General features: G+C 45.4%; 1 protein-coding gene across 2 annotated transcripts; it reads left to right on the plus strand.

The window, feature by feature from the left end:
- Nucleotides 1-810: 810 nt before the first annotated feature.
- Nucleotides 811-7,984, plus strand: mmaa (metabolism of cobalamin associated A). 2 transcript variants are annotated; one of them, XM_086156219.1, is made up of 7 exons: nucleotides 811-911; nucleotides 1,174-1,603; nucleotides 3,099-3,221; nucleotides 3,454-3,624; nucleotides 4,045-4,130; nucleotides 4,733-4,882; nucleotides 7,057-7,984. In XM_086156219.1, exons 2-7 carry the CDS (start codon nucleotides 1,195-1,197, stop codon nucleotides 7,345-7,347), a joined length of 1,230 nt encoding a protein of 409 aa, XP_086012345.1. In that variant the 5' UTR covers nucleotides 811-911; nucleotides 1,174-1,194; the 3' UTR covers nucleotides 7,348-7,984. The 2 variants fall into 2 exon arrangements, with proteins under 2 accessions (XP_086012345.1, XP_086012346.1); XM_086156220.1 differs by having other exon boundaries at nucleotides 813-911; nucleotides 1,293-1,603.
- Nucleotides 7,985-13,597: the final 5,613 nt, after the last annotated feature.

The following is a 13,597-nucleotide window of genomic DNA, read 5'->3' on the forward strand; positions in this document are numbered from 1 at the left end:
GTGTGTGCAGGTGCTGACAGTGAAAAAACAGGTTAAAATAATTCCATTATGAGTAAATTCATTCAGTCATTTATAATAAAAGGAAGGAGGAACATTGGTTTTTGCTGTATGAGTTGAGGTAATGTTAGTACATGTGTTAATATATGGGAATATAAATGCATAATTTAATGTGAACAAGCACAGTAATGACCTGCAACTACTTTGCATACAGTCTTGTGCCCTTTTAAATCCAACAAGGCATTAGGCACTTAATAATTTATGTTGAATTCACTTTACGGGATAAACTACTTGCCTCTAAATGAGTTGGTCTTAAATAAATTCTCACAGCAAATCACTATATGTATTATTACAATGCTGTGAAAATATGGAGGGGCAATAATGGTATTTTCTCTGTCACAAGCTGTTTATCATAATAAGGACAGAAAAAAAAGTTTTTTGTAGCCTATACACAAACATTGGAAACGTGCTATTAGCAACAATTTCACAATTTGAAAATGTGCATTATAATAAACGAGCAATGATTGTTTTATGATAAATCAAATGTAATCAGAAAATTATTCTCTGCTGCCACCCACTGGTTTTTCACTGCAATCACTATTAGTGTGTAAGGAGAGACCCTTGAGTAAATATTGTATAATATATTCACATTACTTTCTCAAATCGATTGTTCTTTTAATTTATATATATTAATTTTTATTGTAGGAAGACTGATAATATATGTTTTTCTCACAGCGACGAGAGAGCGGAAGTCTGGTTGTGGGAGGTACCGCGTGTCACCGGAAGCAGGAAGCAGCGTATGAAAATAGACATGTAACTCATTCATGGAGCTGCTAGGAGGTCAGCGTCTGTTTGTCTTTCACATTACATTGACACTGTGGCCAGATTTTTAACTTTTTCTTTGGTTGACAAGTGTAAGTAATAAATTTATTCTTTTAAGTTTCACCTAGTGCTTTCTATAACTGCGGTGCTAGCTGCCATGACCGTATAATAATGGTTTGGAAATTGGTGGTAGATACTGTCATTGCCTATTAACTTAGCTAATTTAACACATCATGTCAGCTCTTTGGCCTGAAAGACTTCTATAATCCCATTTGTACAAAACCTTAGCATCTGTATTTATTGTAAGCCTTAATTAATACAAAGCAATTAACACCCCAACTTAATGTCTTCCAGTGCCCCCCACCCCACCCCCAGATGCCCCAAATCTACCATAAGATGGGACGGTTACGCTCCTCTTTCCTCCGCTGCATAACCTCCCTCCCCTGCTCTCTCCCGCTGCCTTCCACCACCAGAACGTGCTGCTTCCATCCAGGGGGCTCCCAGGAAACTGTGCACCGCCACAGCCGTCAGCACAGGAGAGGCATCAGCACAGCCCTCAGCCACCACATCCAGGACCTGAGTTGGCCTGAAGAGAGGCTTCTGAACAGACTGTATGAAGGACTAATCGGGGGACAGCGGGCGTCTCTGGCTGAGTCCATTACCCTGGTTGAGACCCAGCATCCCAGAAAGAAGGAACTGGCCCAGGTTCTGCTGCAGAGGGTTTTGGCCTACAGAAGGGAGCAGGAAAGCCGTAATGAAGGGAAGCCAATGGCCTTCAGAGTGGGTGCGTGGTTTTAGGTTTCTGTATTCAGTTGGGGTGTGAGGCAAGACAAGGTCAAAGGAACTGTATTTTATTATGTGCAAGCTGGGATTGTGTCTGTACACCGAGCTGAAGGGGTTGTATTTAATTCCCTTAACTCGCCTCGTGCTTGAATAATACATTTCCCTCCTGAAGACTGAGGTGTAAAGATCAACCACGAGACACCGACACCCCGTGCTTATGGTTTTACAATGATAATGCAAATCGTGAGTTACTTTAGCCATACCAACAGACGTGGCTGCCATATTGACCTGCGCCTTTATTGATTGATCCATATATCAGCAGTTTATGAAGAGGCACCCTCCATACCACCTCCCCAAATTTAACAAACATATTTATCCCTCTTGACTTTTATACTTTTTAATCCATCTACATCTTTATGCTCTGATGAATAAGCTGTAGAAATGTCTGCTTTCTCTCTTATCTAGTAAAAACCCATGGCATTTCTCTTGTCCTGAGCTGGACTAAGAGATGCAAAATTGAAAAATGAGCAGAGCCTTTTATTTCTATAAATAGTCACAATGACTAAAAGTTTACCAACTGATGGTGTTGTGAGCAGTTTGAAGAAGACAATCATGGGAGTAATTTGATCAAGAGAAAATAGTTCCTAATATACCTGCTGAGAATAGCCTGTAGATCTTTTGAGATCTGCCTGTCCGTCCGTCCATCCGTCCGTCTCTTTTTGTTAAGCTCCACAGAGGAAACTATTCAGGTGCTAGTTTTGCTCAATCATATATGTCATCTCCAGGTCTTACTTTACACAATTCAGAAAAGAAACACAACAAAACCACTGGCAGCATTACTTTGAAGAAACTATGTGTTTGTTTTTCTGTCTGCAGAAAATGTCTGTTCCATTGTGCAGAAACTGCACACAAACAACGTAGGGAGTCTAGTTGCAGTATATTTCTGAAAGGAGGAAAAGTAAAGAGTGCGTTCAACGTCTTGTTTAACATCATCTTCGTGCCTCATGGCTGCAGGTCATCTGACTGTTTGTCTTAATCCTGATCTAGTGGCCAGAGACCCCAGTTTCAAGCAGGGCACCATATGAACAGTATATGAGGCCTAATCTCCGTCAGCTGATTTCATGGACATATAGCAATAAGCAAAAACAACAACAATAACAAAAATGTAGAATAAAATTGGTTTCATGTATGTATAAAACTTTTGTTGTTGTTTGTTTCTAAAACCGCTAATCACATCTTTCAATCATGCTGATATTTTCCATTAAATCTGCAGCAGCCGCTAAAAGCCTCATGTTAGTCGACCACTACATCACCTCACGTGGGATATTGTATATGTATTGATGATAATACTGCTGGTTTCTAAGTAGTCACGCTATGGAGTGCACAAGGTCATTAATGCCCGCTGGATTTGAAGCAAGCACTGTGTTGTTTTGCCTACCGCAGTCTTCAACCGTAGCTAACCGAAAAGTGTTCTGTTCATGCTTGCTGATTCCCAGGTCTGTCTGGCCCTCCGGGAGCCGGGAAGTCATCTTTCATTGAGGTTTTTGGGAAGATGTTGACAGGACGAGGACATAAAGTGTCTGTTCTGGCTGTTGACCCATCCTCCTGCACGACAGGAGGTAACGCCAACATTTGAGAGTGATAAGTGGCTGTTATTTGGATGATGGTGCTTTTTGTTTGGATTCATGCAGTACATCGTAATAAGGTTTTTAGAATTTATGTTTATAGTCCTATCCTGTTTATATTGTGATGAGGCAGAACTCCGTTTACAATCACCAGCAGCACCTTCGCCGCTAATGAACGTCGTATTTTTCTGTCAGACCACAAATGCGAAGCTTCCCCTTTCTGCAGGCTCTCTGATGGGGGATAAGACTCGTATGACGGAACTCTCCAGGGACCTGAATGCTTTCATCAGGCCGTCGCCGACCTCCGGGACGCTCGGTGGAGTCACCAGGACAACCAATGAGGCCATCGTTCTCTGTGAGGGTGCAGGATATGATATTGTCCTTGTAGAGACCGTTGGTAAGACATGCTCGACTGATGTCCACGTGCATTTCAAAGTAAAATTCACTAAAAGGAGAATAATGATGCAAATCTAAGGCCCTCTAAGCTCTCCGATCTGTGACACAGAGCAACATGATGAATGTTTTATGATGATTGATTCGTTACGGGTCTCAGGTTACAGTGTCGTGCTTTTCTGTCCAAGTTGCGTAACAAACAAATATCTTAAAGGTCAAAAGACCGTCTGAGCAGACGATGAGCAAAACGAGCCAATATAAGCTTTCAAGATGAAAAATGAAGTTATTTTAACCCGACGGGACAGCTGTCTGGTTTTTTTTTTTTTTCTTTTACAAGATTGTTCACTGATTGTAGCATGATATCGTGAGAGACTCCACACAACACTGCCATGAGCTGTGATGCCGAATCGCTCTCTGTTTTCAGGGGTCGGCCAATCCGAGTTTGCCGTGGCCGACATGGTGGACATGTTTGTGCTGCTGATCCCACCAGCAGGGGGAGATGAATTGCAGGTAAGTGAAAACAATTTGCTCCAGTAGCCCTGAAGCTCCAGGGTCCACTCCTGGGCAACCAAGTGTTCACTCTATAACTGCAATTCAAGGGAAAGTCTTCATTCTCTACTTTTAAGCTACAGATAGATTACCACATTTATTAAAGACAATGTTACTCCACCTAAGAGCAATAGAGAAAGTCACTGCGGTAGAAACAATAAGTGGCAGGAAGGAATAGCTCATACAGGGACAATGTTTGTGGTCCATCTAACCGGGGATGCGCATCTCCCACCCAAATTAGTGTCGACTCTCAGCTAATCTTCCAAGGACAGGCTCTTGTATTTGCGGCTGTAAAGAATTGATTAGGAAATCAGCTTTACAGCAGATGTGCTTTTGTTAGGTGATGCTGCTGTCCAGTTAACTGGACATCAGGAAGCATGAGTCAACACTCTCAGCTACATGCTAGAAAGAAGCTTATAGTTGTAGTTGTTTTTAAACTGTTACGTCAGCTCTGCAACAGGGAGCTTCTGGGAGACTTCGCAGCTTCATCACTCTGTAAACAAATCCCTCAGCAGTTATTTTTCAAGCCCCCTCACAGGATTTAATGCCAAATCTCCCCCCAGGGTATCAAGAGAGGCATCATCGAGAGAGCTGACCTGGTGGTGGTGACTAAGTCAGATGGCGACCTTCTGGTGCCGGCCAGGAAGATCCAGGCGGAATACACCAGCGCACTCAAGCTGCTCAGGAGAAATACCAAGTCCTGGAACCCGAAGGTGTGTGTGTGCAGAGGGGCAAAGTGTATGTGTGTGCGTGAACAGAGTGATCCGGACTTGGGATATAAATCGTGAGCTCAACAGGACACTGCAGAGGTCGCATAACCTTGGGTGGGAGGGAGGGGGGTGTGATGGTGATGTCAAAGCACTGTAGCTTCAATACTGCAGTGTCTTACCCCTTCCAACATATTAGTCTCACCCGCCTGCATGGCCTTTGTCTTCCCACCCCAATGCAGCATTTGCTCACAACCCCGTCCACCCCCCCGGTCACCCCAGCCCCTCCCCTTGTGTGCATGCTGTGTCATGCATCTCTCTAGAGCCCTGCATGCACACATTAAACCCTCCAGCGTGAGCCCGGAGTTTCTTTCTGTATTAACCCTTACTTTCTTCACTTCGAGTCCGGTTCCCCTTTATCTATCATCTCATCCATCTCTGTTTTTTCTTAACTTTCTCACTTTGCATTGTAACATGAAAATAACCAAAATAATTCCAGCGCTACTTTGACTTCCCTGAAGCAATTAGAGAAATTACTAACAGCAATACACCGCATGCTAATAGTTTGTCATGAGGACTTTTTGCATGTATGTATAGATGAAAATATATGCTCCGTTTACACACACACGCACACACACACACACACACACACACGCACACACACAGAGATATGTATATCTATCCACTAATCTAATTTTCTCTGTATTTACCTAGTTTAATGTACATATATACTAATAGTTCGAAGATGTGTGGCTCTTTAAGTGTGATCTTCAACCCAAACTGTTCATGATAACAACAAAAGAATTAATAATGATAATCCAGTATTTTTATGTAATACAATAATACAGTAAAGTAGCAAATTGATCAGAGTTAACCTGGCATTCACCGGCTTTGTCCTCACGAGGTACCAGGAGGGAGCGGCTCGATGAGGGTTCTTTAACTAGATTTTACAAGATGTGAATTAGCGTCGGTGCAGCTCAGTTAGTCTCCCTGTGTTTGAGTTCCCGTTTTGCATCGGACTCCAGTCCCCGTAAAACAATTACCTCCTTGATGATTTTGTTAAATGTTGTCGATGTGGACCTCTTGTATTTCCCCCGTCAGTCAAACTCTACTCCCCGCCTGGCTATTTGATGTCAGATCTAGTAGCCAGCGATACGTGTAATTTCATAACACTTCGCCAGACCGGCGAGGGAAAGGGATCCGTGAGATTTTTCGTTAACAATATAGTCTTGCCTCGTCCGACTTCTCTTTATGCCCAAGTGAGAATTAACAAAGTTGAGGTCGTTTTTTTTTTTTTTTTCTTATGAATTCCATTTTGTACCTCGCACATCTGACTGCCCTGTCCGTTTTTGTTCAATTCAATTTATTGTCACGTAATGCCACTTTTGGTTTTGAATGTTGCCCCGAATTTCATCATGTCCTGCTGACGGCAAGTTCAGAAATACACGGGAAAAGGCACTTGTTGGAAGAATCAAGAAAGTTTGTTAAAAAAAAAAGAAAAATAAAGTGAGCAAACTCCCCATAAAGGAAATGTAGCTGATCTGAAATAAGGTAAAAAAACAAACATTTTAATGCATTGTTTTCTGATTTATCGAATCTGGTTAAAAGAAGTTACAATTGTTTCAGGGGCTGAATCCTCTTGTCTTTTGTTCTTTTGCTTTTTAAGAGGTAAAATTAGTCATTCAAATTGGGGTAATATTAAAAAAAAAACAGAATCTTGAAGTTTGCAAGTGCTGTCACCAAGCCACCCTCCAGCAGCACACAAACACACATCTTAAGTACCCTCTATCCTCCTGCTGTGCTGTACTTCCATGTACAAAATGTTGACCTCCAGCTCTAACAAGTATGCAGTGGAGTAAAAATAAAAACAAGTTTAAATCACGACCAGGCGACTGTAACATTGAAGCAGCAGCAGCAGCGAGTAAAGAGATAGGAAACCAGTGAAAAGCAACAAAGTGGAAGGGATTGAGTGGCGGGGAGCCACCAGATGATGAGTTCCCAAATGTATAGAATTACATAACAGCTTTTAAAGCCTCCGTGAACACACAAGAGAGACAAACACTCATGGGCTGAATGAAGGGACTGGAGTGCGGGTTCCCGGACAGAAGGAGACCATTTGTATTCATATGTGCACCCCTTCCCCCCCACCCCCGACCTCCTTGCCAACCCACCCCCTTCAGGTGGTGCGTGCTTCCTCTCACAGCGGCGAGGGCATCCCAGAGGTCTGGACAAAGATGGAGTCCTACCGGGAGGCCACGCTGGCAAGCGGGGCACTGCAGGGCCGGAGGACGGCCCAACAGAAGGTCTGGATGTGGAGTCTGATCCGGGACAACGTCCTCGGCCATTTCCAGAATCACCCCAGCGTGAGGGAAGCCTTGCCGCAGCTGGAGGAGAGAGTCACGAGAGGAGCCATCTCCCCGGGCCTGGCCTCGGATCTGCTCCTCAAAGCTTTCCTGGCGTCATCTTCATAGCTTTCACCAGGGCTCTAGCAAGAGGGATGCTCCTGTTGTTTTTAGGAGCTACTTGGCCACCGGGAGGTTTTGATGCAAAAAAAAAAAAAGGGGGGAGCAGGTTGAAATATGAAAAAACCTGGGAAAAACAGCACCCTCTCCCACAGGCGGTCAAACCTGCTTTAATCCAAATCGAGGGAGAGCAGTAGTGACTTCTCACCTAAATCTCAAGCGCAAGATCATCCGGTGTCTGGACACGAGACTGCAAAAACCGACTCTTTAAACGTGATTCGCCGCCAACGAGCTGATTTTGCAAAGCTGGATCCGGGACCGTTCCCCCGGGCAAGAACACTCATTTTAAAGAAGTTTATGAAATAAAGACCACATGTTTGGAAAATAATTTAATGAAATCCATCACTTCTCATAGTGTTAGAGGGTGAAGACTGTAACATTTTCACATACTGACGTGTCACTTCCTGCAAAGATCTGGTGTTGTAACCCTTTCTATACACCGATTGCTAATCTTGAGCCACAAAAACAAAAGAGAATCCAGATTAAACGGGCACGTTCGCACGGTCGCTTATAAACAATCTATTTTTTTTCGAGATTACTAAAACAATAAAGAAACTGTAATTGCCAAAAAGACAAGTGAATAAAACAGATCCTGAGATCTTGGCCGTGTTTCACCCCGTCTCACTCGCACCAGCAGAAGAGAAAGTGATTATATAACCTCTGTGAATATTAGTCCAGACATTTGTCAGAGATTTAATGATTTTTTTTTTTTTTTTTTTTTTTGACAGTCTCGTTCCGGAGCCAGAAATGCTGAACTGCGTTTCCCGCGGACTTTGTCGGGCTCAGGTTTCAGGGCGAAGGCGCGCTTTCATCGCATGAGCAATTCTCTCATGAAGCGATGCACATTTCTTTATACTCCAGAGATGGCAATGCCAGGGCCGATCATAATTCATTAATTTAAACATGTATTCTATATCTTCCATTGCAAAAGCATTAGTCCCTAATCTCATTGATATGCACCGCTATAATCTACCGGAATATTCTGTTTTAAATGATTGCATGCTCGGGTTATAATCATTTGTATCGTTAATTGGACAGGAAGGATAATGGATGTCTCAGCTTATTATGGAAACACTTTAAAAAATGATCCAAGTAACCGGAAAAGCAAAGTTCCATTTAAATGATTAAACAGGCCGGGTTTTAGAGACAATCTGGCGTTTGTGCTCGACGCATAGATGAATGTCTTCGCTTTTTCCTCCGGATTGAGAAGTTTCTCATCGCATTTACTCTTCGTTTTACGCCGAAGAATGTAGAGGTGATGCCGAGGCGGGAATATAGTTAAACATAACCAGACAGCAGTTCTGTCAGAGCCAATATAGTGTGTCAGAAGCCTCTTAATCAAAATATGTTTTTTTCAGAAGATCAGACGGATTTAAGCCCCAGCTGCAGACTGGGGGGCTGGGATGTCAAAAGTCCAGTTTCCTTTTGACACTAATCTGTTGTGTGGTACGACCGGGGAGACTGCATCAGTTGGAAGTTAGATCACACTCTGGCATGTGTTGCCTCCGGAGCTTGGTAGATGCCAGCCGTTTTTTTTTTTGTTTTGTTTTTTTCCACCGCCACTAGAGGTCTCCCCAATCCCACTCAGCCCGGATTTCATTATCCTAATGACGGGGCCCTCGGTGCCAGCCGCCTACCCTTTCCTCCATCACGCCCCGCCTCCTGCCCTCCTTCCATTCTCTTCACCAAGGTTGCCTAGGGTGCCAGGTCACAGGGAGGTGAGGACATCAGCAGCTGCCACTCCTGGAGCACAAGCTGTACCTCAGTCCCGACCAACCTTGGCTGTTTACCTTCAAAAAAAATTAACTAAGGTGATGCAAATCCGAGTGTAGGACAAGAGGGTTGACTGTGACTTTCAACCTCAACCTTTTTTTTGCAAAAAAAAAAAAAAAAAAAAAAAATTAGTCAGAGCGGTCTTAAAAATGTGCGTGTGTGTGTGTGTTTGTGTGCGTGCCTTGGCTTGTTTGCTTTGAGAATCCTGATTCCGAGCCTCCCCTCAAACACTGGACGGGCTCCCAGGTCGCTGCTCATTTGCTCCCGCCTGCATACGAGGGAAAGAATGCCCCTTGAATGCAGATGGATTCATTAGGTCTGAGTAACACCCATCTCTTCCATCATGCTGACACAAACACATACAGATTGTAACGGTTCGGGCTTTGCTAAAGTTGTGAGTCTCGCTGCTCCGGGGACACACACACACACACACATAATGTTGTCTCCGGTGTAAACAACACCATGCGGTTTTACTAAGGAAGATTAACTCACATGCTGCTGGATCGTGTTCAGCTATTATAGCCTAAACACAGGGCCCATCCACATGTGTTTAGCATTTTGCTGGATCTCTTGAATATAAGCAGAGGACAGAGACAGGCCCTTTGATGAGGTTTTTTTTCATGTTTAATGGAGGGGCTTACATTGACAGCCTTTCTTTGTGTCAGCAGTCTGAAGTCAAAATGCTTTCCTGGCGCGGGACAAAACAAATGGTTGCAGCCATACTGTTGCAATTTCACTGAGCTTATTCCCCCCTCGAAACCTCAAATGTCTGAAAGGAGCCCTGAACAATGCGAGCAACAAGAGCAAGTATATTGTACTAGGCGCGCGCACACACACACACACACACACACACACACACACAAATGCTAGCTTTTCCCCTGTTTTCTTGGTTTCATTAGCCTCACGATTTTCAGTTGTTTTCTGGTGCAGAAATGAGGGTTGGAAGCCCCACACTGAGGGTAATGTCAAACTGGCCCTCCTACAGCGGCTGATTTGGGAACTGTGTGTGAGTGCATGTGTGTGTGTGTGTGTGCGCGCACGAGTGTGACAGCCGGTCATGGGCTGCTGATCCACAGAGCCTCACCCTGTCCCTGCTATGTTTGCTCTGCTCCTCATACACACATCCACATACCACCACACTCGCTCCCTCTCCCTCTCCCGCCCTCTTCTTTTTTTTTTTTTTTTTTACACACACACATGGACACCCGTCTTGCTCACCACCTACACATCTTGTACATACTTAGACGCCATCCATTCCCCGTCTTACACACACACACACACACACACACACGCACACATTGCCTGCTATGTTGCCCACCCGCTCCGACTGCCGGCTACACTGCTGTCTCTCTGTAGTGACAGATGAGTGTATGAATAGCATTTCCTCCAGGCTCAATACTCACTTTCAAGACGGCTACAAAACGATGCAAGGAGCGACACGCTAATGGGGTTGGAAAGCTGCAGCAAAGAGTGTGTGTGTGTGTGTGTGTGTGTGCGCGCTCGCCGATGTAACACCCCACTCATTATGCTGCTCTGATGGGTCACCGTGCAGCCTCTTTACAAGAAGACCCTTATGGCGACATTTCTTATTATATCAACTGCCGAGATGGATGTTAATACCGGGCTGAAGTGTGTACGCTGCGTGCTCTCTAGCCCGTGGAGCGATGAGACGTCATTCGTATTCGATGCGCGTCTCATCGCGCGGGCTAATTCTATTTAACCTGGTGAAGTCTGCTCGACGGTACGGTCAGAATGCTCCGGGGAGACCAGTATGTACCTCTGCTTTATTACCCACCTGAGGAGGCTCGCGCTCCCACATGTGCACGCTCCTCTGTTTGCTATGTGTAATTTACTGGGCAGCCTTTGGGCCAGGCCTTCATCTGCAGGAAGGCGCGAATGGAGCCTTGGCGCCAGTAATTGGACTTTAGAACTGATTGGGGAACTTGATTGACCCCCGGTAATGGATTTGAGTGAATAATTATTTGTAGTTATGCTTGGAAGATGATATCAGGGAGAGAGAGAGAGACCAATCCCACCAGTGTGACTCACCCCTGCCGCCAGAGCAGAACGCTGCCAGCACTCAATTAATGAAATCCAGCTGCTCGGGCTCCCCACGTGCGGAGACTGATCAAAAAAACACACACAGGGGTCTGGTCAGGGAAAAGGGTTATCTTCATCCAACCTTTCCCTTTTGCACAACCGGCGGCTCGTCGCCCATCACAATAGTTATTATAAAATCTTCTCCACTCCAGGTACAAGACATTAAGGTTGATAATGTCTCCATTATTTTTTAACTGCCTGTGGCAGTGCTCGGCGCAGCCCACGGCGGCCATGTTAATGAGACCTCTCAAGATGGCAGGCAGCGCCTCCTCAGGACACAAAACGCAATCACTGTTAATCCGCCGCTTTAATTGCCGGCTGGGCCCGTCTAAGTGAATTCAGCTGCCGCGTCTCCGCGGGGCGGAGGAGGAGGAGGGGGGGGCGGGTCGCGACCCCGGGGGCGACGCGGCTTCCCTCCTCGGACAACGGAAACCGGACTTCAAGCCGCGCGTGGCGAGGATGCGCGTCGGTCTGTCCGGGAGATGTTGAAGTTTTTGTTTCCCTCTCAGAGCCTGTAGCGTCACTTTCGGCTCTCTTCAGAGGCTGGAGGAGAAAAAAGAAGCCGGGAGAACCGAAGCCACCTTCCTCTCTTTTATCTTCCTCTCTTTGCTCCTTCATTGACCCACTTGCTCCCATATCATTATCCTCACTTCTCTCCTCACTTCAGTAAATTTCTCTTCTCTCTCGACTCTCTCTCATGCGCTCACCTTCATCTTCCCATCACTTCTCCTGTCATGCGTCCCCCGCTTCCTCCTCCTCCTCTCCCTCTGCGTGACCTCTCATTGCCCTCTTGCCAGTCTCTATTATTTCTGGCTGCCCAGTGGCCTGGTCAGCCCGGTGCTCGGGGGCGTCGGGCAACCCTTGTTATGACAGGTAACGCCGGGCCACACACACACTTCCTGGTAACATGTGGAGGTCAGCCTGTCACACCTGTCCACAACTCTACTGTGTTCACACGTGCACATTTGCTCATATGCGCTCATGGCGTGATTCACCGATTCACATTCAGCAGGAGTGCAGCTCAGAGTAGAAATACACCCCTGCTGCATTCTGGTCCTCGCAAAACAGGTCTCGCAAGATGTATTACCGGCTGTGGCAACCGGAAAAAAATGCTCTGGCCGCTCCCGTTAAGCGCAGAGTGGGAATTAACTGTATAGTGGCCGTTAACTACCGTTAGACTCCCCTCTCTTCTGGCATGGCCCGCTCTCCGTGTTAATGACCACTCAGTCACCGCCTTCGGGGGCTTATCGGACAGTCGGCCAGCATCAGACCCCGATGAGACCGCCTCCAAGACCATCTGCTCCAATGAAGGAAAACATGTTGCGTGATTTGCAGGTACATCTGGGCTCGACGATCCACGTTTCATTTTATGTGTTCAATTTTAACCCTATAAATGGTTTGGAAAATAGTCAGTTATCATAGATGATCCGGCATCGTTAAAGGTAAGCATTCAAATACTCTAAGGTGATCTTTTGATTCGTTTTAGGTATTTTTTCATCGGTTTTTCATCAGATTTATTTTTATTTTTTGGTAATGATTTCTTGTTCATTTTTAATTAAGATAATTTCATGATATTTATTAAACATAATGATAAGTTTCACTTAAAATTTCAAGATTGTTATGGGTCAGTAATGTCTAATTTGCCTTTTTTTTTAATTATTATTATTACTCTCAATTGGATTTTGGGATAAGGATAAAGTCCTTTAAAAGGTGAATATTTTATTTAAACCTGCTTAGACTAGATGTCTTTTTTTTGCGGTACACTTTAATTCTTCTTCTTTCGGCTTTTCCCTTCAGGGGTCGCCGCAGCAAATCAACCTTCTCTATCTGACCCTATTCTCTGTATCCTCCTCTCTCAAACCAACTACATTCACATCCTTTTCGATAAACTTTATTCTAATCGACGATATTGATTTGGAGGGCTCGTTCCACTTTGCACTTCCTGTTTTGCAACGTCTCATTTGGACGCAGCCGCTCCCCGAACCCACCGAGTCTTTGGGCTTTTGAACATACATGGCCTGTACGGTCACCCGGTCATCCTCCGCTCCGCTCCGCGGGCGCCACCCGCCCCGGACAAGATGGTAGCGCCCCGGTAGTCGATCAGCGGTTGTTGTTACCGTGGCATGTTCCTGGCTCCCGGTCTGATCCGGGGCAGCACCCCACACCACCAGGCCTGCGAGGTCCAGCGGGCCAGCATGGGTTTGTCACGGCAGGTTGACATTTAGGGGAGCTTTGCCAGAACACCACAGAACATTTTGTCCTCGCGGACAAGTGGCGCGGGAGCGAACGTGTCAACTCGGGCAGATGGGCAGGCGTCGGTGCCAAC

The sequence above is a fragment of the Fistularia commersonii genome, chromosome 12 (assembly GCF_037954325.1).
Source record: "Fistularia commersonii isolate RoL2024-O1a breed Wild chromosome 12, RoL_Fcom_v1.0, whole genome shotgun sequence".
Lineage (NCBI taxonomy): Eukaryota > Metazoa > Chordata > Actinopteri > Syngnathiformes > Fistulariidae > Fistularia > Fistularia commersonii.